Source organism: Muscardinus avellanarius (assembly GCF_963383645.1).
Source record: "Muscardinus avellanarius genome assembly, chromosome: 12".
Lineage (NCBI taxonomy): Eukaryota > Metazoa > Chordata > Mammalia > Rodentia > Gliridae > Muscardinus > Muscardinus avellanarius.
This window is the reverse complement of record NC_137798.1, coordinates 6,752,429-6,774,180: the sequence shown is the minus strand read 5'-3', so window position 1 is coordinate 6,774,180 and position 21,752 is coordinate 6,752,429. Positions and strand designations below refer to the sequence as shown.

The window sequence follows — 21,752 nt, the reverse complement described above, 5'->3', positions numbered from 1 at the left end:
GTAGCCCAAAGGTAGAAGGCCCCTGGCTTCCATTCCAGTACAGCAAAAAAAAAAAAAAAAAAAAAAAAAAGATCTTCTGCATTGCTTTGTAAAAGCAATTGCCCTTCATCTTGAAGTTTTTATTCTCTCCAAATATTATTCTGAATTTGTTGTTTATAAATTTATTTCTACATGTTAAATGAATAAAATGTTTTTAAAGGGCTACGATGTAGCTTCGATTCGATGATATTTAAAAGCCAGTGTGGTGCTGCTTTGTAATCCTAGTGCTCAGGAGGCTGAGACAGGAGAACAGCCTCAGCTACGCAGTGAGACCCTGTTTCAAAATAAAGAATACACAAATAGGGCTGAGGGTGGAGCTCAGAGGTAGAATGCCCCTGGGGTTCCACCCTCAGTATATTTAAAAAAAAATTTATTTAGAGAATCATAGAATATATCCATCTACATATTAAATTCCAAAGCAAACCACCACAAAGTTATTACATATAAAAATCCAATAGCAAATATTATAGAGAAAGTACCAACTTCCACTTGATTATATGTGATTTATCAAAGGTTCTATGGTATTTCGTGGCTGTGAAATGAAAATTACAGGGTTTTATCTTAAAAGAAGTTTACTGTAGTTTAGGTTTAGTAAACTATTACTCATAACTTATGAAAGATAATAAAGTTTTAACCAAAAAGAAAATTGTAAACTAAATCAAGTACTGGCTTAACTTAAATATTAAAGAAAACTAAAGGATTATAACAGAAAAAAAATTTCTCAAAATACCTCACTCTGTTTTCTTTTCTTGGTGAAAATGTATCTAATAAATGTTTCTTGAAGGACTTCTTGTTTAACAAGGAAATGCCAAAGTCGTTTGACCGGAAGTGCAGAAGAATCCCGGGATCTATTAAAAACAGTGAACATATCGCACTATTTTAGTCTACAGAACACGTGCTTCATATTTTCAGGCATTTGTTTTAAAACCTCCACAATTCATTGTAAAGAAGACAATATTCAGCTCAACAAAATTCTATGATGCATTTTACTTCCAATTTTTAGTTCACCTAAAAATCATTCCTTCATTTAGTAATTTTCTGATTATACTAAATGAGCCATTTGAGCTCAGCAGTGAAGAATCTTTTATTATTCTCTTTTTAAATTATTCTCTCGGGTGGTCCTACTTGTTAAGGCATACCATGAACATAAAGTAACAGACTGCGTTTCTAATGGCGTAAGGCTAAATACCCTTGCCCGGTCACGCTTATCAGGGCCAACTGTTTAAACAAAGTATGCTGCTAGACATGTCTGACCCGACTTGAACAATCCACCTGCAGGCACATAATAAGACATTGCACCTACCCGCAGTATGTACAATTTTTAATGTTTTCATGTGTTAGCTAAAATTAGTTTTTTTAAAAAAGCCTGTTGCTTATCAAAAAGGCCTGAGATGGGAGTAAAAGATCGAAATACCAATAAATACTCCAAGTGTTTACTGCTAAACTATCCACATAACGTCAGTTGCACCTTGTTTGTATTTACAGGACATCATCCAAAAACATCTAAGATTCTGAAAATAGCAACAGAGAAATACAGAAGATAATAAAGACCTTTTCTTAATTACAAAAGTAATGTCTACTGAATTACAGGTATTTCTGGGAAAATTATTTTTCTATCTAGTTCTGATATCCCTGTAAAGAAGACTGCAGAATGGACTGTAGTTTAAAGTTTATGAATAAGCCGGGCGTGGTGGTGCACGCTTATAATCCCCGCGCTTGGGAGGCTGAGACAGGAGGATCGCACAGGTTCAAAGCCAGCCTCAGCTACTTAGTGAGGCTCTCAGCAACTTAGTGAGACCCTGTTTCCAAATAAAATAGAAAATAGGTCTGGGAGTATAGCCCGGAGGTAGAAAGCCTCTGGGTTCCACCCCCAGTACCAACAAAAATAAATAAATAAAGTTTATGAATGTTTTGAAGGTTACTGGCATATTTTACAAAACCATCTTCCAGAAAAATTAAACAAAGCTATACCCTCACCAGCATTCTAAGAGCATTCTTACTTGAATGGAGTATTTTCCGGCTCAAGCATTGCTTTATTTCGAAGAATAGCTGGTCCGGCTCCCACCGACAGGTCAGTTGGATACGTGTTGACGTAGTTAGAGGGTGGACCTTCAAACTGATCCATTTTTTCCTGCAGGATCTGTTCCCAGTTCTCCAAGTTTTTAATCACAGCAATACCTAATGGTGATGTTACAGGAAGCTCTAAAAGGTGATAGAATATGTCATTTTATTTTGATTAAAAACAGTTGATCATCCACATATCTATAAAATCCAAAGGCTTAGAGCCAAGATTTTTGAAAATACAAATACATTTAACTTTTTACAGAACGTAAGGCCAGCTCTCCATGAGCTGAGATGATGTCTAGCTCCCGTCTGCTCCCTTCCCTTTTACTTCCCTATGCAGACGAGGACTCTCAGAGCCTAAAGTAAACGAGACTTTATAAAATCACCGATGCAGTGCTCCTATGTACCAAGTGGCCTTTTTTTAAAAATAGATTTCATAAAGAGAAACTTAGTGGTAATTTGTTATATTTAATAAGATTAATTTTCAAGTTCTGAACTTACCAGAGAATTCTAGTCCAGCAATGGGAAAGAAATTCTTGACATTGTGAAGTGCTAACTTAACCATTGCCAAATGCAGAAGAGCCCAGCTATACCAGGGAAACAGAAAAGATGTTTATTTGTTGAAAAATAAAATCATGGGAGAAGCACAGTGATGTTCCCTATCAATTATTTTAGCCTGATATTCAAACCCCTCATAAAAGCTGCTGCTAACTTTTACTGTATAAAAATGCACTAATGTAGTCTTTGAATAATAAAAGATATGCATACTTGCAATACCTGAAAATCACCTAGTAGAAAGTATTCATCCCAAGTCACAGGGAATTTAATAACACATCAAAAAACTATACACTAGGTTGTAAGAGTACATCAATAAATTACATGGTTTGCCCTCACTAAATACACTAGTGTTTATACTCTGCCTGAAAGCTAGTCTTTGAGTCTGGGTATGGAGGAAATATCCTACTTTCTAAAAATTTACCTCAAAGATACAACATAAGCCAGTTCTTATATAAATTCACGATAATAATGTCATTTAAAATTAATAACATCAGGAGTTTCTGCAAAAGAAAGACAAAAAGAAAAAGCCTTATTTACCTATAGGAATTCGGGTCTTGGTGTTCCTGTATTTGTGTATCTGAGAAAAAGGCATCATCATCTTCATCTTCGCTGTGGACACTTTCATCAGAATCATAGATGACACCACTATCAGACAAAGGAAGAAATGGCTGCGGATAAAAGGCCAAGTTATTTTAAATACATAATTTTGTAAGTGCATAAGATGTATTTTAAACCTATAATTAACATGCTATATATTTTAAGCATACAAATTTTAAGGTTTATTAAAGCATATATATATATATATATATATATATATATATATATATATATATATATTCTTAAAAGTTTCTTGAAATATTTTAAAACAGCTAGGCGTGGTGGCGCATGCTTGTAATCCCAGTACTTGGGAGGTTGAGACAGGAGGATCACAGGCTCATGGCCAGCCTCAGCTACTTAGTGAGGCCCTCTGCAACTTACTGAGACCCTGTTTCAAAAATAAAGAAAAAAAAAAATAGCGCTGGGGATATAGATATGAGGTAGAATGCCCCTCGGTTCAGTCCCCAGTCTCACCATAAAAAAACCCAAACAAAACAAAACAAAAAAAAACCTCTTTTTTTTTTTTTTTTTTTTTTTTTTGGTGGTACTGGGGGTGGAACCCAGAGGCTTTCTACCTCCGGGCTATACTCCCAGACCTATTTTCTATTTTATTTGGAAACAGGGTCTCACTAAGTTGCTGAGGGCCTCACTAAGTACCTGAGGCTGGCTTTGAACCTGTGCGATCCTCCTGTCTCGGCCTCCCAAGCGCTGGGATTCCAAGTATGAACTACCACACCCAGCTTAAAACACCAGTTTTAAAATATATTTTTGTTCTAACTTAAAACTGAACATATTAAATTGGTAAATCTAAGAAATAATTTTCTTCTGCACATTCTGGACTAACAAAAGGCAAGATAACAACACAAAGCTCGGGCTCCGCTGGGCGCGGAGGCGCACGCCTGCATCCTAGTACTCAGCAAACTGACACAGGAGAGGTGCAGGCTCAGAGCCAGCCTCGGCAACGCAGGAGGCACTCAGCAACCTAAAGAGATTCACTCTGGTTCCAAATAAAGAAAGAAAATCGGGCTGGGGGTATAGTTTGGTGGTAGAATGTCTCTGGGTTCAATCTCGGGTACCAAACAAAGTTTCAATAAAGTAATTGAGTAGCTAGACAAAATATTTTTTAAAAATCAAGTTTCGCCGGGCGTGGTGGTGCACACTTGTAATCCCAGCATTCGGGAGGCTGAGACCTGGAGGATCGCGGTTCGCAGACAGCCTCAGCTACTTAGTGAGGCCCTCTGCAACTCAGTGAGACCCGGTTTCAAAATAAAGAATAAAAAATAGGGCAGGGGGTGTAGCTCGGAAATCAATGCCCCTGGGTTCCATCCTCAGAGGCAGAGACAGGAGGATGGCGCTGGTTTGAAGCCAGCCATGCTGGCTTAAGAGACACTGTTTCCAAATAAAAAAGTATAAATATAGGTCTGGGAGTCTAACCTGGAGGTAGAAGGGTTTCCAGGATCCCCAGTACCACCAAAAAAAAACCCAAAAAAAAACCAAAACAAAAAACCTCACTTTGAAAGTCTTTTTAAAGACCATAGAGAGCCAGGCGTGGTGACGCACACTTGTGATCCCAGCATTTGGGAGGCTTAGACCGGAGGATCGCGGTTCGCGGACAGCCTCAGCTACTTAGTGAGGCCCTCTGCAACTCAGTGAGACTCGGTTTCAAAATAAAGAATAGAAAATGGGACGGGGGTATAGCTCAGAGGTCGAATGCTCCTGGGTTCCATCTCCAGATCCGCAAAAAAAAATAAATTAATTAATTAAAAAAAAATAAAAATAAAGTCCATAGAGTGGGGATCAGTGCTCAAGCACTGTAGACAGGCTCTAATAAAACATTTAGAAATGGGAAACGGCAGCCAGGTGTGGCGTGGTGGCGCACACCTGTGATCCCAGTACTTGGGAGGTGGAGACAGGAGGATGGCAGGTTCAAGGCCAGCCTCGGCAACTTAGTGAGACCTTGTTTCAAAATAAAGAATAAGAAATAGGGCTGGGGGTGTGTGTGTATCTCAGACACAGAATGCCCCTGGCTTACTCCCCAGCACCACAATAAAAAAAGAAAAGAGGTGAGGCAGCTGTACTTTTTAAGGGCATGCACAGCCAAGTGACACCTGTCAGCATATGTAAAGAGGGAAGCATCAACTGAAGGGCAGTGAGCTCAAAACCCAGGTGCGGAAAAGCAAGAGCAGAGCCGGGCACGGTGGCGCGTGCTTGTGATCGGAGACAGGAGTACCACCGCTCAGAACACCCCCAGGTACTTAGTGAGGCCCCTTGTGATTCAGTGAGATCTTGTTTAAAATAAAGAATAAAAAATAGGGCTGGAGGTGTAGCTCCAAGGTAGAATGCCCCTGGGTTCCATCCCCAATACTACAAAAAGAAAAAAAGAAAGAAAGAAGGAGAGAAAAGCAAGAGCAGCGTTAGCAAACCCCCAGTGCGGCATGCAAGAAGGCCTCCTGGGGTGCAGCCCCCGAGCACCCTCATCCCAGAGGCTATCTCTGCTAAGGAGAAACAGCGGCTGTCATGGGCCTCACGACAGTCCCCTAAGACCCCCAGATGCCCATCGGTCTTCAGCACTAATCCATACTGAGCAAGGGAACTACTGACACTCCGAGGAGGGAGGCCTGGATAATAAACACAAGAATCCCAGCTGCTAGGAAACCGTGACACCGATTACAGGCTGAGAAACTAACTTCTGGATGTGCCTACATCCTGCGTGAGCTTCATTTGTCACACTCATCATTAAATACCTGATCATCCTTAAACATACTAGGAGGATTCGGTCTCTGGATCTGAGAGGTTAATGTCTAAATCACGGTGATTCAAGTCAAATGCTGCCCCCTCATTCCTGTGAGACACACACACACACACACACACACACACACACACACACAGGAGCCAATAGAACAGACACACTTATTTAAAGCCCCAGACCTCTCACCTTGGCAACAAAGTAATCCCACATACTAAGTTCAGGAGGAACAAATCTCTCTTTGTAAGAGGGTCTCTCTGCAGGCACTGGGGGTGGGGTCGCATCCTTCACAGGCCTTCCGGGGACCAGCATCCGCATGTTAAATCTCCTTCGGTGTTTATCTATGTCCTCAGAAGGAACAGGAGGTGCTGAATAAAGATTTAAAAAATGAGTACGTATTAAACTTCCCCAGTTCCGAGAGTCCATGATTCTGTTCATCCTATTCTTGCCATACTTTAGTCCAGACTCCATTACTGGTATCTCTGTCTTTAAACCTTTCTAGGAGTCACAGTAAAGCTGCAAATCACTGTTTCATGAAGTAGTCGACTTTCTATAAAGAGTAAACATTAAAGTAATTCTCCACAAAATGTATTAAATAAATGGCATACTCATTAAGAATTAAAGAAAGGGACCGAGTGATTATTTCTGGCTATGTGGGTCAAGAAAGGGTCAAGAGTAGTGGTTGAAGCATGTGTTGAAGGCAGAAGCCCTTGGGGAGGGAGACAGCACAGACCAGTGACCGAGGGGCCCGGTGAGTGAGCAGCGGAGGCCGTGCTGGGCACACGCGGTGCTCACAGGGACCAAGCCTAGTCAGGTCGGGACCGGCCTGCCAAGCTGAAGCTGGGAACGTAGAAAGCAATTCTCACTAAGCCATGTTAAGCAAGTGCCACAGCGAGGTACGGTCGGTCGGGTTAATTACGAAGAAGATGGGAGATGACGTAAGAAAGGCCTGAATGAGCATGGTGACTGGTGACAACTAAAGGAATGGCTACCCACAAAGGATGCGCACACAGCCGAAGGACTCCGGGACGTACTGGACATGGGATACGCTTTTTTATCATAGTTCTAATAACTAAAGTAAGCATCATGCATTTGCTAATGTTTTACTGCACGTTACTTCTACTAGCTTACACTCCACGAGCCTACGGGCTTTGTCTGATTTCTTCACTCTGACATCTCAGAGCCCAGCATGAAGTCAGTACTAGGTGAATGAGTAAATGCAGACGCAGATGTCAAGTATGGACTAACACAACAAAGAAAGAAAACTCAGCGAGAGAGGGACGCGACTGGAGAGAAACCTTTCCGTTTACGGTGGACTACAAGTAGATAGGAGAAAAGGATCAAGAGACAGCCACATCTGCTGGGAACAGAAGCCGCAGGAGCTGGCGCGATCACCTCCTCACATCCTCCCACACAGGGGCGTCTCCAGCCACTCCGTCTTGTAAAGAAGAGGTTGGAACACGAGTCTTTAAAGTGTGCTGCTGATCGCTAATCTGTGCTCTGACTATTTCCATGGATGAATTAAGATGGAAGCACCAAGACAGAAAGCCTTTCCTGCAGCATCCGTCTACACCACCATATCCTATCGCCTTAAAAAGTGGGATGAGCTATCTACACTCGCCATAGGACACACATGGAATGTTAAAAACTCTGAGCATGACTGGAACATTATCTTGTATATCACCGTAAGCTTAATCTGAAGCAACTGCTGGTAAACTCTGTAAAAGATATTGTGGATTTATTTAAATCTTTCTTTAATTAAGAACAAAGCTTTTTCCATGACCTCATTCCTTAACATTATCGCCTTACTTACCTTTACCTTTCCTACTACTTATTTTTATCCTTTTCAAACATGTCCTGCTTAATAAGCCTCAAAATATTACTCCTCTAAAAATAAAAGTAACAAATTATATTTTTATTCTAATATGGGTTTAGTTATTTACTAACCTAAAAAGAATGATTATACTTTAAAAATCACTGGTTGGTTATCAAGGTAAAATTTCATAAAACATTAAAAACACTTTTACTTTAACACTGAAAATTATTTACATATAATGTACAGTATTAGTATATGACTTATCTTACCTGAAATACTTTCTGATTGTCTTCGAGGCTTCACCACAAGTTTCACACCCCCTCCAAAAACAGCGGCCCACATTCGGTTATTTAATGGGTGGGCTGCAAGCCGAAACAATTCATTGGAGGAATTCGTGGCAAGGGCATGTATCAGTAAACTCAAGTAAACAGCAACAACAGCTTCACATAACAGAACATTCAGTTTGGGTTGGTCTTCATCCTGGGCAGAACTCAGCAGACTAATAAGAGAGCTCACACCTATAAAGGAATAGAGTATCGTAAGAAGTACAAAGCACCAGAAGGAAACAACATCCACACTTGCAACAGAACCAAAATTGCGTATTTCATTCTACAAAATAAGAATTTCCAAAACTTGAGCAACAAAATAAATAAAATAAATTATAAACTACATAACAAAGTAAGAATCTACTAGCCTATACTAATACAAAATAAGAATCTACTAGGCTGTATAATCACAATGAGTGAGTGAATTAATAAAAAGGGGAAAAGAGAAAGCACTCCTTAGAGGAGAATTCCAGCTGATAAGTAAAAGGATGGCAGAATTAGAAATGACCATCTGGAGCCGGGTGTGGTGGCGCACGCTTGTCATCCCAGCATTCGGGAGGCTGAGACCGGAGGATCGCGGTTCACGGACAGCCTCAGCTACTCAGTGAGGCCCTCCGCAACTCAGTGAGACCCTATTTCAAAATAAAGAATAAAAGATAGGGCAGGGGTGTAGCTTAGAGGTCAAATGCCACTGCATTCTATCTCCAAACCAGCAAAAAAAAAAAAAAAAAAAAAAAAAGGCCATCTGATCACCCCACAGTAATACCAAGATCATCACTGGATGCTAAAATGTGATATTTTACATGGCATTTCTTCAACAGATGAATTATGCAAGAAGAGGCCGTAAGTTTAGATGTGGAAACATGGCCGAAACTGCCTTGCCGGGTGACCAAAGTGAGCAAGAGCCGGCGGACAGGAGCGACCCACAACAAAAAAAAAAAGCAACCTGAATCTAATATTAAGAAAAAATCAGAAAAGACCAAATGAAGGGATATCCTAACAATTTCACTGGCCAGTACTCCTCGCAAGTGTCGACGTGGCCAGAGCCGAGCTGCCACCTCCACCATGACCAACGGCTTCCCCGAGGCCAGAGAAAGAGCTGGCTGGCCTCCGACAGCGAGCCAGGGCACCTTCCTTCCTCTGTGACCTCGCCACAAGCTCCGGTCACAGCCCGGCTGACTCACACACTCAGCTGGTTCTCAGCAAAGTACCAAAAACAGCCGGGCGTGGTGGCGCATGCTTGTAATCCCCACGCTTGGGAGGCGGAGACAGGAGGATCGCATAGGTTCGAAGCCAGCCGCGCTGGCTTAAGAGACCCTGTTTCCAAATAAAAATATAAAAATAGGTCTGGGCGTGTAGCCCAGTACCACCAAAAATTAAAAATAAAAAATAAATAAAAAAATTTAAAAAGTACCAAAAGCACACCACAGACAAAGGACAGTCTCTTCCACAAACGGTGCTGGGAGAATGAGAAATCCACACGCTTGAGCTCTCATCCAGTGCAGAAATCAACTCAACATAGACCAGAGTCAGTGAGAGGCCTGAAGCTGAAGTTCGAGGGAAACTCTTCAAGATACAGGCAAAGGCAATGAGTTTCTGGATAGGACTCCAAACACAGGAGCTGACAAGTGGGATTACCTCTGCACAGCAAAGGGAACAGCCACAGGGCGAAGAGACAACTCATGGAACTGGAGGAAATACCTGCCAGCTATCATCTCACAGAGGACTAACAACAAAAACGCCCAGGTAACTCCGTCATAGAATGGGCAGATGGGGCTGGGACATAGCTCAGTGGTGAATGCACGGCCCTGGGTTTCATCCCCAGTTCCCAAAAAAAATACAACAACAAAAAAAGACAAAGAAGCTAACAAGGAAAAAATAAAATAAAACAGGCAAATGATCTAATGGACACTTCTCAAGAAAAGTGCAGATGGCCAATAAATATATTTAAAAATGCTCTTAACAAATCAAACTACACGGAGATTCAGTCTCACTCAGTTAGACTAACAAATACTGGCGAGGATGTGGAGAAAATGAACGCTTACACACTGCTGATGGGAACGTAAGTTAGTATGGCCACTGTGGAAGTTCCTCAAAAAACTCAAACTGTAACTAACAGAGATCCAGCTCTACCCCCCAGGCACACATCTGAAGGAAATGACCTCAGCAAAGAAACTCGGGTAGCCATGCCTAATGGGAGCGCCGTTCAATACAGTCAAGACAGGCAATCAGCCCAAGTGTCTGTCACAACACATGAATGGACACGCATATACAACGTGTATGCACACAATGGAGTGTTATTTAGCCATAAGGAAGGATGAAATCATGTGACTTTCGAGAGAATAGACTGAACTGGAAGTCACCATGTTAAGTGAAATAAGGCAGATTCAGAAAGACAAGTATTACTCCTTTTCTCTCATATGTGGAAACTTGAAAAAAACTTAAAAGAAACAATTAGGTAGTGGGGAAGGGGGCTGGAGAAGAGAGGGGAGGGAAGAGAGTGCTATAGGGTAGAAGAAAGGGTGAGTATGATCTATTTACAATATGTGCATGTATGGAACTCACTAGTTTCTACAATTATTATACACTAGGAATTATAGTTAAACAATGAAAATGTGTTAAAATGGCCCTTAATACCAGGAGTGATGTATAGATCCAATGAAATCACCATCAAAAATGATATTCTTCACAGTAGGAAAAAAAATTCTAAAACTTTTATGGAAAAACAAAGGACCCAGAATAGCCAAAGCAACCCTGAACAAGAGTGAAACCGCCGGATGCACAAGGCCCAGTGTGAGGCTGCACCACCGCTGGAGGGACAGTCTGATGCTGGCAGAGAGACACGGAGACCGAGGGAACAGGAAGACGGTGCAGAGACAAACCCACACAGCTGTCGCCAGAAGGTCTTTTACTAAAGTGCCAAGTAAGTGTTGGAGAACAGACGTGCTGTGCTGGGAAAACCCGTGTAACCATCTACTGAAGAATGAAGCTCGGCACGCATCTCTCATGTTATACAAAAAGAAACTCAAAGTGGATCAAGGTCTACGTGTAAGATCAGGAGGTTTGTGATTGTTAGAGGAAATGGAAAATTCTTTAACATACAGGCAGAGGTGATGGTTTTCTCAGTAAGACTCACCAAGAGTCAGTAAGTTGGACAGTCGGATATAAGAGCATGAAGACACAGTCAACAGAATGGGAGAAAAATCTGTGCCAGCTACTCTTCAATTAGCCCATTCAACAGACAGGTAAAGTAACTAAATGAATACTGCTTCAGTGAAGACGTACACACGGCTCACAATTATAGGAAAAATTGTTCCACAGCTTTAGCTATCAGGGAAATGCAAGTCAAGACCACACTGAGATTCTACTTTTAGTCAGAATGGCAGTCATCAAGAATAAAAATAACAATAAATGCTGGTGAGGATGCAGGAAATAAAGGAACTCATAAACTGGGAAGGGGATCAATACAGCCACTGTGAAAGTCAGTACGGAATAAAGCAAATGCTCCCCCCTCTCAGCTGTGTGGCTACTGCTGCATTAGGGCAGTGTGGGAGTGCTAAGGTATAGATACATATATCTGTATATATGTAGGAAAAAGGAAGGGAAAAGGGCGTCCTGAGCACGAGAGGGGGCCAACAGGAGAGTAGAGGGGCTGCAGGGACGGAGTGCGGAGGTGTGGAGAGAAGCCAATCAAACGCATGACTCTGTAAAACTAATACACACTAATAATAAATAATTAAATTTGTGGAGCATGAATAAAACAATAAAAATGAATTGCCCAAAAGAACATTTCGAAACATGTGGAACAACCACCACCACAAAGCCGACAACCAAAGCACACTGAAACTCTCACCAGGCCACTGGGCAGGAGAGGAGTTTGGCGCCGCGTGCTCCTCAATGCTTTCCGTCCTCAGTCGCCGGCGATCGCTGAGGAGAAGCCCTTGGTACGCCATCCCCGTGAACTGGCTCCCTTCTGCTTGGCTGCAAGAACAAGTGTGCTGTTATCTGTCATCCAGGAGACACGGTAAGCAACGTATTTATATATATACAAAATCTGTGTTCGGTGGTTATTTTAAAAAACCCCATAGCTCTTAATACTGAATCCGCTGTTCTAAATAAGAGTTTATTTTAGCAAGTTCTTGAAATTAGTTACAAATTATTACTCATAGGTTTTTAATCAAAATATTAAATTTTACTATGCTGGGCAGAGGACATTTCAGTTTCTCAATTCTTTTCCTGCAGCCTCCTAATATCCGAACACCTTTTCTGTTTGGACTCTCTAAGTCTGAGACGAGATTCCTGTGGGTTTAGAACATAGCAGACAGCAAGTTCCAGGTGCCGGTTTGCTGCGTATCTTTGCTCTGCGAAGTCGTGCAACTTAACCCCGAATTAAAACATTAGCTAAGATCTGGACGGCCATATTTTAGGAAAATCTTAAGTTAAATGTCCCTAAGGCCGGGCGTGGTGACGCACGCTTGTAATCCCCGCGCTTGGGAGGCTGAGACAGGAGGATCGCACAGGTTCGAAGCCAGCCTCAGCTACTGAGCGAGGCTCTCAGCAACTTAGTGAGACCCTGTTTCCGAATAAAGTATAAAATAGGTCTGGGAGTGCGGCCCGGAGGTGGAAGGGCTTCCAGGAACCCAGAACCACCAAAAATAAATAAATAAATAAATAAATAAATAAATAAATAAATAAATAAATAAATAAATAAAACAGGCTGGGAGTGTAGCCCAGAGGTGGAAGGGCTCCAGGGACCCCAGAACCACCAATAAATAAATAAATGTCCCTAACTATTCTCTCTCCATATGACTGTCTCTAGAACTGAAGGAAATATAAAAGCAGAAAGTAAAGTATGCTACTGAGAGAAAATTATAGCCTAAGGACTGGGAAATACATATTTGAAATCCATGTATTTGAATTCTCATTCACTGTCATTTTAATCAGTAACTGACATCAAACAAGTTATCTATGATCATTCAAATGACCATGTCAAGTAAATAACACTTTGTAAGTGTTTATTTATACTTATAAATTTTTGGAGTCATTTAGACCTGGCCTAATTGGGGTAACTTCGGATCACAGGTCACTTTGTCAGAGTCAGTCCTTCCTGAGTATCAAACATTCCCACAAAAGGCTGCATATCTAGAAAAAAAGGTCTAGACATATTTTAAATGTACTTTTCCTGCAAGTTATTTTATTAAAGTTTTTCATTTACTAATGTCATTTAAAGTTGGGACATCTTTCTAAGTGATTTAATTTCTTATATTATCCTAGTCATTAAAATGCCAAGTATTCGCTGATGAAGGCAATTTAATATGCAGAAAAATGCAAACCATTACTTTTAATTATACCACTTCTAAAGACTTTTATATATTTTAATAATTCAATTTTAGAAATGTACTTTTTCATTTTTCAAGTTTTTTCCCCTTCAGCTAAAAACCACTTAAACAACTAGAAGCTAATACAATGCAATAAGAAATAATTCTTATGCAAAAAATTAGAAAATTTCTTAGTTTAAATTATTTTGGACAATAAACTTTTGTTCTTGAAAAAAAGATAATTAAGATAATTTAAATTCATTATCTGTCATTTATCTTTTGTTCCTGGGTGACAGCTAAACTAAACTAATAGTTATTTTATTCCTGGTTCTATCTTTTCTACTAAATTATACATGCCAGTCATATTGGGTGGTTTTTCCATTCCTAATGGAAGAAAAAGCTCTGGAACAGTTGAATGCTTCTGCTGTGTTCGTTTCTTTCTCTTACCTGTAGCTATGACTATCACACAACGCCTGGTAAATTGATGCGGAGAGCGATGCTGCTAGTGAATGAAGTGTGTGCACCTGAAACAAAACAGCCACAATTGCATTAGCACTGACACGGCTACACACAGGCCTTCAAAACAGGAAGCACGCAGGAAACCAGCGACAGCACCTTGGGGGAGACTGCTAACGGCTTTCAGCTTCTAAGATAACTCTTAGAATGCACGCCACAACACTGCTGGCTGGCACAGACGCATCTCCATCTGCATTTACTCACTGTGACCTTGCCGTCTGCCCGGCCCTACGCATCCTCCAATACAGATACCATTGAGACTTGTCCTCGGCTACTAACATGTATCTTAAAGAGCAGTGTGAAAAAACTGAAACCAAATAATTATAGAAGCTTCAGAGTTTTTATTTAAGCTTGCTTTATGAAACCCCCTTGATAAAAATGGACTCAATCTTGTCAATAAAAATGAATTAAATCTGTTGAGTAAGATATTATCTTGTGTAAAATGGCTGATTATCTAGAAAGAAATTTATTTAGTATTCATAAGAATAGCCTTAAAATTTTGCATTTAGAAAACTTAAAGTTCTCCAATATAAATATAATATTCAAAACCACATCTGAAATGCCACACTCGACATTTTCAGACTCATAAAAACTTAAAATTTAGCCGGGCGTGGTGGCGAACGCTTGTAATCCCAGCATTTGGGAGGCTGAGACTAGAGGATCGCAGTTTGCGTGTAACCTCAGGTACTTAGTGAGGCCTTCTACAACTCAGTGAGACCCTGTTTCAAAATAAAGAATAAAAGAGGGCAGGGGGTGTAGCTTTGAGGTCAAATGCCCCTGGGTTCCATCCCCAGATCCGCAAAAAAAAAAAAAACTTAAAATTTGAAGGGACTTTATAAATAGTTTCAGAGTCTTCAAAAGTCAGCGCTATTCAATGAACTGTCAATGTTTGCTTGGCACTTGTATAAAGTTTATGCCTTTTCTACACGCCCATCTTCACTTAATAAATTACTTAAGTAATCGCTGCTAAAATATGGATACAGATTAATTCACACTATGAATTAAAAGTCTCTAATAAACTGAAGCAAGCAGTAAATCTTGGGTCCTACAGAAGACTCTACCATGAGAGACCCAACACGCCCATCAAACAAAAGAAATTAAAATACTGGGACCCAAACACGCCTCAGCCACTGGAACAGCTCAGCAGCGGAACATTCAGGCTGGCAGTGTGGGAGTCTGAGCAACTCTCCAGATCATGCCAGCTTCCTCTGTGTTTCTTGGAACGTATCGGTTTTCCAGTTCTCAGTACAAGGTATGGGTTTAATTTGGTTAGTAATAGTAATTCTGCCCAAACGCTGACTACTAGTGACTACTGCAGAGCCTCCGATAAACGCAATCACCAAGAGGAAAGTGACAAGAATGCTTTCCTGGAACCAGTTGTCATCAATCGTGGTTCTTTGCTGGCATTCCTCAACTTAATTTTCACAGTACCTGGGCATCAGAGCAAAGGTCAGAAATATTTCTAATTTAATCATCATTTGAAGGAACAGAGGCTCTAAAGGACTATTAAGTGGCAATAATATTGTCCAGGAAATTCTACTTATTACCAAAAAAAGCTTTTACTTGTCTGAAAGCAAGACAGTGGCCTTTCAGAAATAAGAATATCAAATTACACTCATTAGACAGTCTAGACAAAATGAGGAGTAGCACACGAGCACCTGGAGATGTCTGCTCCGAGTCCAGACTGCAGGATGTGGGAGCCTGACATGCTGACTCTCCCAGAGGGTACAGGGCCAGAGACTGCTAACTTTACATTACCTTCACATCTTCGACACTGGGATGAGGTGGTGTCTTCATCTGAACTATTGTGTAAAGTATATCATGGATGTGATTGTTTAAGTACAGCACGGGATTCGCTATGACTGTTTTTGTTGAGGCAATGCTTGCGGAAAGCAGAGGCAGCGTGGTCGGCAAAGGCAGAGGGGACTGAAGCTGCTTCACTGTCGTTTCCTGCGGAGGACAGTCGATTGTTTTCTCAAAGGAGTTAAAATGAAGGAGAAAAAAGAATAGTGATCTGATAAAACACTGGCGATAAGTGCTTGAGTAAAAATTATTATTTATCCATTCGTTCTACAAAAACTTACTGAGCCACCCACTATGTCCCAGGCACTACGCAAGGCACATAAGAACTATGCTCTCAAACTTTAAAGCATATTTCTCATTATCAAAATTATCATCCAAGAAAAGCCAAGTAGAATACAAGCATCTCCTATGAATAGAAGAGTTGAACGTATTTATATCAATGCATCAAAACATTTTAAAGCCCCAACTCTAAGAGCTACTGAAATAATTAAGATTCAAAACAAAAGTAGCTGGGTATGGTGGCACATGCCTGTTATGCCAGTACTTGGAGGCTGAGACAGGAGGACTGCACAGGTTCAATGACAGCCTCAGCAAGCAGCAAGGCTCTCAGCAGCCTAGCAAGACCCTGTTTCAAACACAAAAAATAAAAAGGGTGGATGAGTGGTGTATAGTTCATAAGTAGAATGCTAATCTCCAGTGCCAACACACACACACACACACACACACACACACACACACACACACACACGGTGATGACCATACCTGCTGGGATTCTTGCAGCAAAAATTTGAGTTCCATTCTCACTGAGGCCAGACCGCCACCTTGGGCCCCGTGAAGGCTGCAGTAACTAAGAAACACTCTTAGGAGATCCTGATTTTTCTGCAGCCACAACTTTCGTCTCTCTGCATGTTCTCGCTTGGCCTGCAATCTTCGTCTTTCTATTTGGTGGCGCTCATAGGAACCAATATCTGGCTTATCCACCATTTCTTCCTGGTCCAGAAGATCACTGTCTATTTTGGAATATATTTTGCTGGAATACTCCTTGATAACCGACTCGTGATTACAAATCTCGTGCAAGGCAGCGATTTCCTTTTCAAGCCAGTTGTAGAGCTGAAATCTGAGCTTCCCCCCGTCTACTTCATAACCTGTAGCCAGAGTCCTCAGTTCGGTCATAAGGATCTTTAAACAAGCTCTGAATTTGAGCTGTTCGGCAATCACGTCGACTTCGGTGTCGCCTTCAGGGGAGTCGTCTTCCTGGGGCGTCAGTAATGCACTGGGGCCCACCGCCTTATCCTTCTGTCCCTCTTCTCCCGGGGCACCTGTGCTTTTCATCACTAAACCAGGACCATCTTCCTCCTCTTCTAAGGCACTATCATGATCGTCACCCCAGTCTAGATCAAGAGTTTCCTCCTCGACTTTAATCACCGGCTGACTCCAGTCAAACTCTGATGAAGTTGCTTGTGACCAGGCAGCACCACTGCCCACAGCTTCTGATTCTGAGGATGTGTCACTCACCTTCTTGGAAATGAAGTCAGGCTGACCCTTTTTATTAGGCAAGGCAGATACTTTGGTTACTTTGGGAATTTTGGAAAGTACTTCCAGGGCTAAAACAGGGCATCCGACTTTAAAGTGAGCATTTGCAGTGGTAAAGAATAATTTTCTCTCTATGAGGTTAATTTTATCAGCAAAGTTCTTCTCAGTTTTGAGACCTACAGTTGCCAACGTTCCTTCAGGGGAGGCAAGTTTTCTTCGAAGGAGCAAAGGATGTGTTCGAAGGTAGTTGTAAAAACTAAACACCACTGGGTTACAAGATTTGACAATACCTAAAGAAATCAGACAGACACAATCACAAGTTACTGTGTTAATATAGCTTACTGCAAAAGAATAAAATGTCAGCATTATCTCCTAATAAAGGACATATAAATATTAACTTAGGATAGGCTCATCTATGTACATTCCTATCATCATTAAAACTATACAGCTTAAGTTTAAAAATGTTCCCTATATGCTATGGCAGTAATCACTTCGTCTGAGAAAATAAAGCAGGCATACAAGCACACATTTGCTCATATTTTTACATGGAAGAAAAACATACATAAAGCATTGAACTGGCTCCCTGAAAAGGGAGCGGAAGGCAGAGAAACGAGATTCCTCCGAGACTACACTAGCTTTATACATTTTTAATATTTATGAAATAAGAACATTATTCGTCATTAACCATCAGAGAGATGCAAATCAAAACTACCCTGAGACTTCACCTAACTCCAACTAGAATGGCAATCATTCAAAACACAAACAACAAATGCTAGCGAGGATGTGGAGAAGTGGGAACTCTAAGACATTGTTGGTGGGATTGCAAATCAGTGCAACCACTTTGGAAAACAGGATGGGGAATCTTCAGAAGAATGGAAATGGTATGGATCCAGCAATACCACTTCTGGGTATCTACCCAAAAGAATGGAAACCAAACTTCCAAACTAATGCATGTGTATCTATGTTCATAGCTGCACAATTCACCATAGCCAAACTATGGAACCAGCCAAGATGTCCATCAACAGATGAAGTGGTTACAAAACTGTGGGATATGTACACAATGGAATATTACTCAACCATAAAGAACAACAACATTATGTCGTTTACAGGAAATAGATTGAACTGGACAACAGTATGCTAAGTAAGATTAGTCAGTCACAAAAAATAAGAAATTGGATGTTCTCCTTAATATGCGAAAGCTAGGGAGAAAATGGGTCATGGGAGGAACTCTAGATGCAGGAGGAGACACTATAGATGAGCAAATAAGGCAGCCTGACTGGGGGGGGGGGGGCAACAGGAAAATTCCCTGATGTACATTCACAAACATATCAAAGGGAATCACTAAGCCGAACATGAGAAGGAAGGAGGAGGAGGGAATGGGGTGGGAACTGGGGAAGGGCTGATTGGGTGATGTGTGCCTCCACCATCTTGTACCCCACCCATTAAGATGTATGACTACAACACAACAATAAAAAAAGAAATAAGATCATTATGGTAATTCTATCTTATGGTCCTTGAAATATAACTGAGAATAAATATGTATGTAAAGTCTTCTTAGCACTACGCAAATTATGAAAAGTAAATCTAGTAATCTTTTTTTTTTTAATGTGAGTTTAGAATATAAGTTCTGAAACTTCCTTTAAAAAAAGAGAAAGTGAAACCCACAAGATGCCCTACCTTGATGTTCATCCTCCTCCTTCGGGATTTGTTCCAGTAATGTGTCTAAGGCTCGGGTATAATCCTTCATCACCCAGTAGGCCAGGCTACGCAGAAAAGGGTCGGGATGTAGTCTCTTACAACTGAATCCCGAGCCATCCTTCTGGCAACCCAGAATCTTCTGATTCAGGATCGATGTGTAAGTGGATGAAGTCTCAAAGTCAGATTCGTACAGACGGGCGATTATCATGGCTAGCTGAATATCTTCCATTTTCTCGAGACAAACCTGCAAGAAAATCTTATTTAGTAATAATTACTTACATAAAATTTCCCACTGATGCTCTTAAGATTTTCTACCACTTATATTCCCACGGTGGAGGGAGGTGATCCAGAGAGTGGGGTAATGAAAGGGAAAAGACTGTTTGGAAGGAGATTAAGGAAAAATAAGAAGAGTGGAACCCTAGAACTTAGCTTCCAGCCTAGAAAGACCACTTAGAAAATAAGGATGAGACAAAGCCCACCAATATCATAGCTCAGATTTAGGTCAACTTAAATGAATATCATTAATTTAAAATTAAATTCTACTTGTAACATTTCAATTTATATATTGGTGTATATAGCTCCAAATATATATTTATATAAACATAATTAATTATACCACTTAAAAGTACCTACTTATATAACAAACACTTATAAAACCTCATATTCTGTTCTTACGCTCCAGGGGCCTGTATTCAATGTAACTGCGGATCTTAACGATGTGGGGTTATTCACACGATGGAAGCACCTTAATCGGGGAGCCTTTCTCAAGGGCTGAGGCTGGGAGGAGAATGCTTGTTTGGTACGCACGAGATCCTGGGTTATTCCCCAGCACCTCACACACTCAAGAAAATCTCCTCTGCACCTGAGTATCTTCTAATCTAAATCTTATTTCTAAATTATGGGCACTTGCAATTTAAAAATATAATATGCCTAAGGTAATTATAAAATAAAATTTTAAATTTACATTATTTTCAGTTGTTAGATATTTCCTATTTCTTCTATCATATATTATTTCCAATTCTATTTTTCCTTCACCTGTCTAGAATGCTCATAATTATAACGAGTAACCTGAAAGGAAATATCATATAGTAATAGAAAAATTAGTAATTAACTTTAAAATCACCTGTTAGGATTATATATCAAAATCTACAAAGTTTTACCGCCTCATACTTATTTTTTCCAACTTATTTTTTTTCCATACTTATTTTTTAGTTCCTCACCTATAGATTTTATTTAGAAGAGGGAATTAGAATATCTGCCTCTTTTCACAAGATAAGGAGACTGTGACCTGTGCACTTGAAATGGTTCGGAATCACAGGATGGCTAGGAAGAAGGCATTCACAAACCACTTTTGCCATTTCTTCATAAATTGTACACATTATCTTGAAATGCAATGAATATGTCAAACACAAAATTATCTCTCTGGAATTTGTTTATGATTTTGCTTACCAGAATGCCCACTATTTGACGTTCAATAGCCCCTTGGAGATATTCTCTATTCTTACAAACATGGCCAAATAAATAAATAAATAAATACGCCTCTAGGACCTTTTCAAGTTTTCAATTCTTAAATATATTGCACAGAATGCTTTCTTTTCTTGATACCTCTATGGCGTCTTTCAGTGAGCCAGCTAACAAGAAGAAAGCAGCCGACTGCTCAAAGCGCTGTTTTCCGAGTAAAGCGAAGGCGTTCTTCAAGGCTGCCTTCCGCCATCTGTCTTCATTAAAGTTGTGGCTGAAAAACGTCGTCATTTTTTCATCATGTTGTGACCTGGAAACCAGAGCACAAACAGCAACACAAACTATTTTTATACTTTACAGAATATGTGAAAAAGAAAGTGAAAAACCCAAATATCCATCTTTAAAAGTACAACTTTGGCTGGGCGTGGTGGCGCAGGCTTGTAATCCCCGCGCTTGGGAAGCGGAGACAGGAGGATGGCGCAGGTTCAAAGCCAGCCGCGCTGTCTTAAGAGACCCTGTTTCCAAATACAAATATAAAATAGGTCTGGGAGTGTAGCCTGGAGAAGGGTTTCCAGGAACCCCAGTAACACCAAAAAAAAGTACAACTTTGGTTACAGGTACTGTTTTCAAGAATCTCTTCACTTCTAATAAGTAAAGTTAATAGGGCCTTATATACACAAACAGGAAGAGCTTTTGTGTTTTTTTAAATTTTCCTATGTGCTTTCATTAACTTAAAAAAAATCCCATCCTTTAGGTTACACTGAAAAAATATTTTGCCCATTTGCTGCAGATTAAAAAACCACGGCATAAAGAGGCTGGTTTGACCGAGCTCAGGCTCTTCATCACTGTCACAGGCAGCAAGTTCCTGACCCAAAGCACCCGCTTCATCCCACCAAGTCGTGCGAGGCAACCTACCTAAAGAGGCCCCACACCACCGCCTTCTTCTTCATCGCAAGGTAGAATAACGCAGCGTCTAAGGCGTCACTGTTCCTCTGAAAAGCAGCTTTGGCCACCTGCACAGTAAATAAAATGTTACTTTAACTTAAGTACTAAATAGAACAATTACAACCAGTTACTCATCAACTACTGCTTCCCTGCCACTTCGATAGCTGACAGGAACTATGGAAATGGGAGCCGGGCGTGGAGGCGCACGCTTGTAACCCAGCACTCGGGAGGCTGAGACAGGAGGATCGCGGTTCGCGGACAGCCTCAGCTACTCAGTGAGGCCCTCTGCAACCCAGTGAGACCCTGTTTCAAAATAAAGAATAAAAAACAGG

The 21,752-nt window shown here is 40.7% G+C and overlaps 1 protein-coding gene across 7 annotated transcripts in view; it reads right to left on the bottom strand.

Annotated features, from left to right (window-relative positions):
• DMXL2 (Dmx like 2) overlaps positions 1-21,752 on the bottom strand; it is a gene marked incomplete at both ends in the record, with an annotated part of 137,160 nt that overhangs the window by 16,399 nt on the left and 99,009 nt on the right. For 4 of the 7 annotated variants that reach the window (XM_080706727.1, XM_080706728.1, XM_080706732.1 and 1 more), the window contains 13 exons: positions 770-887; positions 2,040-2,241; positions 2,605-2,690; positions 3,199-3,329; positions 6,194-6,372; positions 8,090-8,338; positions 12,000-12,127; positions 13,912-13,988; positions 15,739-15,930; positions 16,546-17,606; positions 18,994-19,258; positions 20,620-20,785; positions 21,391-21,488. In XM_080706727.1, the coding sequence (XP_080562853.1) occupies positions 770-887; positions 2,040-2,241; positions 2,605-2,690; positions 3,199-3,329; positions 6,194-6,372; positions 8,090-8,338; positions 12,000-12,127; positions 13,912-13,988; positions 15,739-15,930; positions 16,546-17,606; positions 18,994-19,258; positions 20,620-20,785; positions 21,391-21,488 (2,952 nt within the window). Of the gene's footprint in view, positions 1-714; positions 888-2,039; positions 2,242-2,604; positions 2,691-3,198; positions 3,330-6,193; positions 6,373-8,089; positions 8,339-11,999; positions 12,128-13,911; positions 13,989-15,738; positions 15,931-16,545; positions 17,607-18,993; positions 19,259-20,619; positions 20,786-21,390; positions 21,489-21,752 lie in introns of those variants that run through there. The other 3 variants (XM_080706731.1, XM_080706730.1, XM_080706729.1) reach the window with 3 other exon arrangements.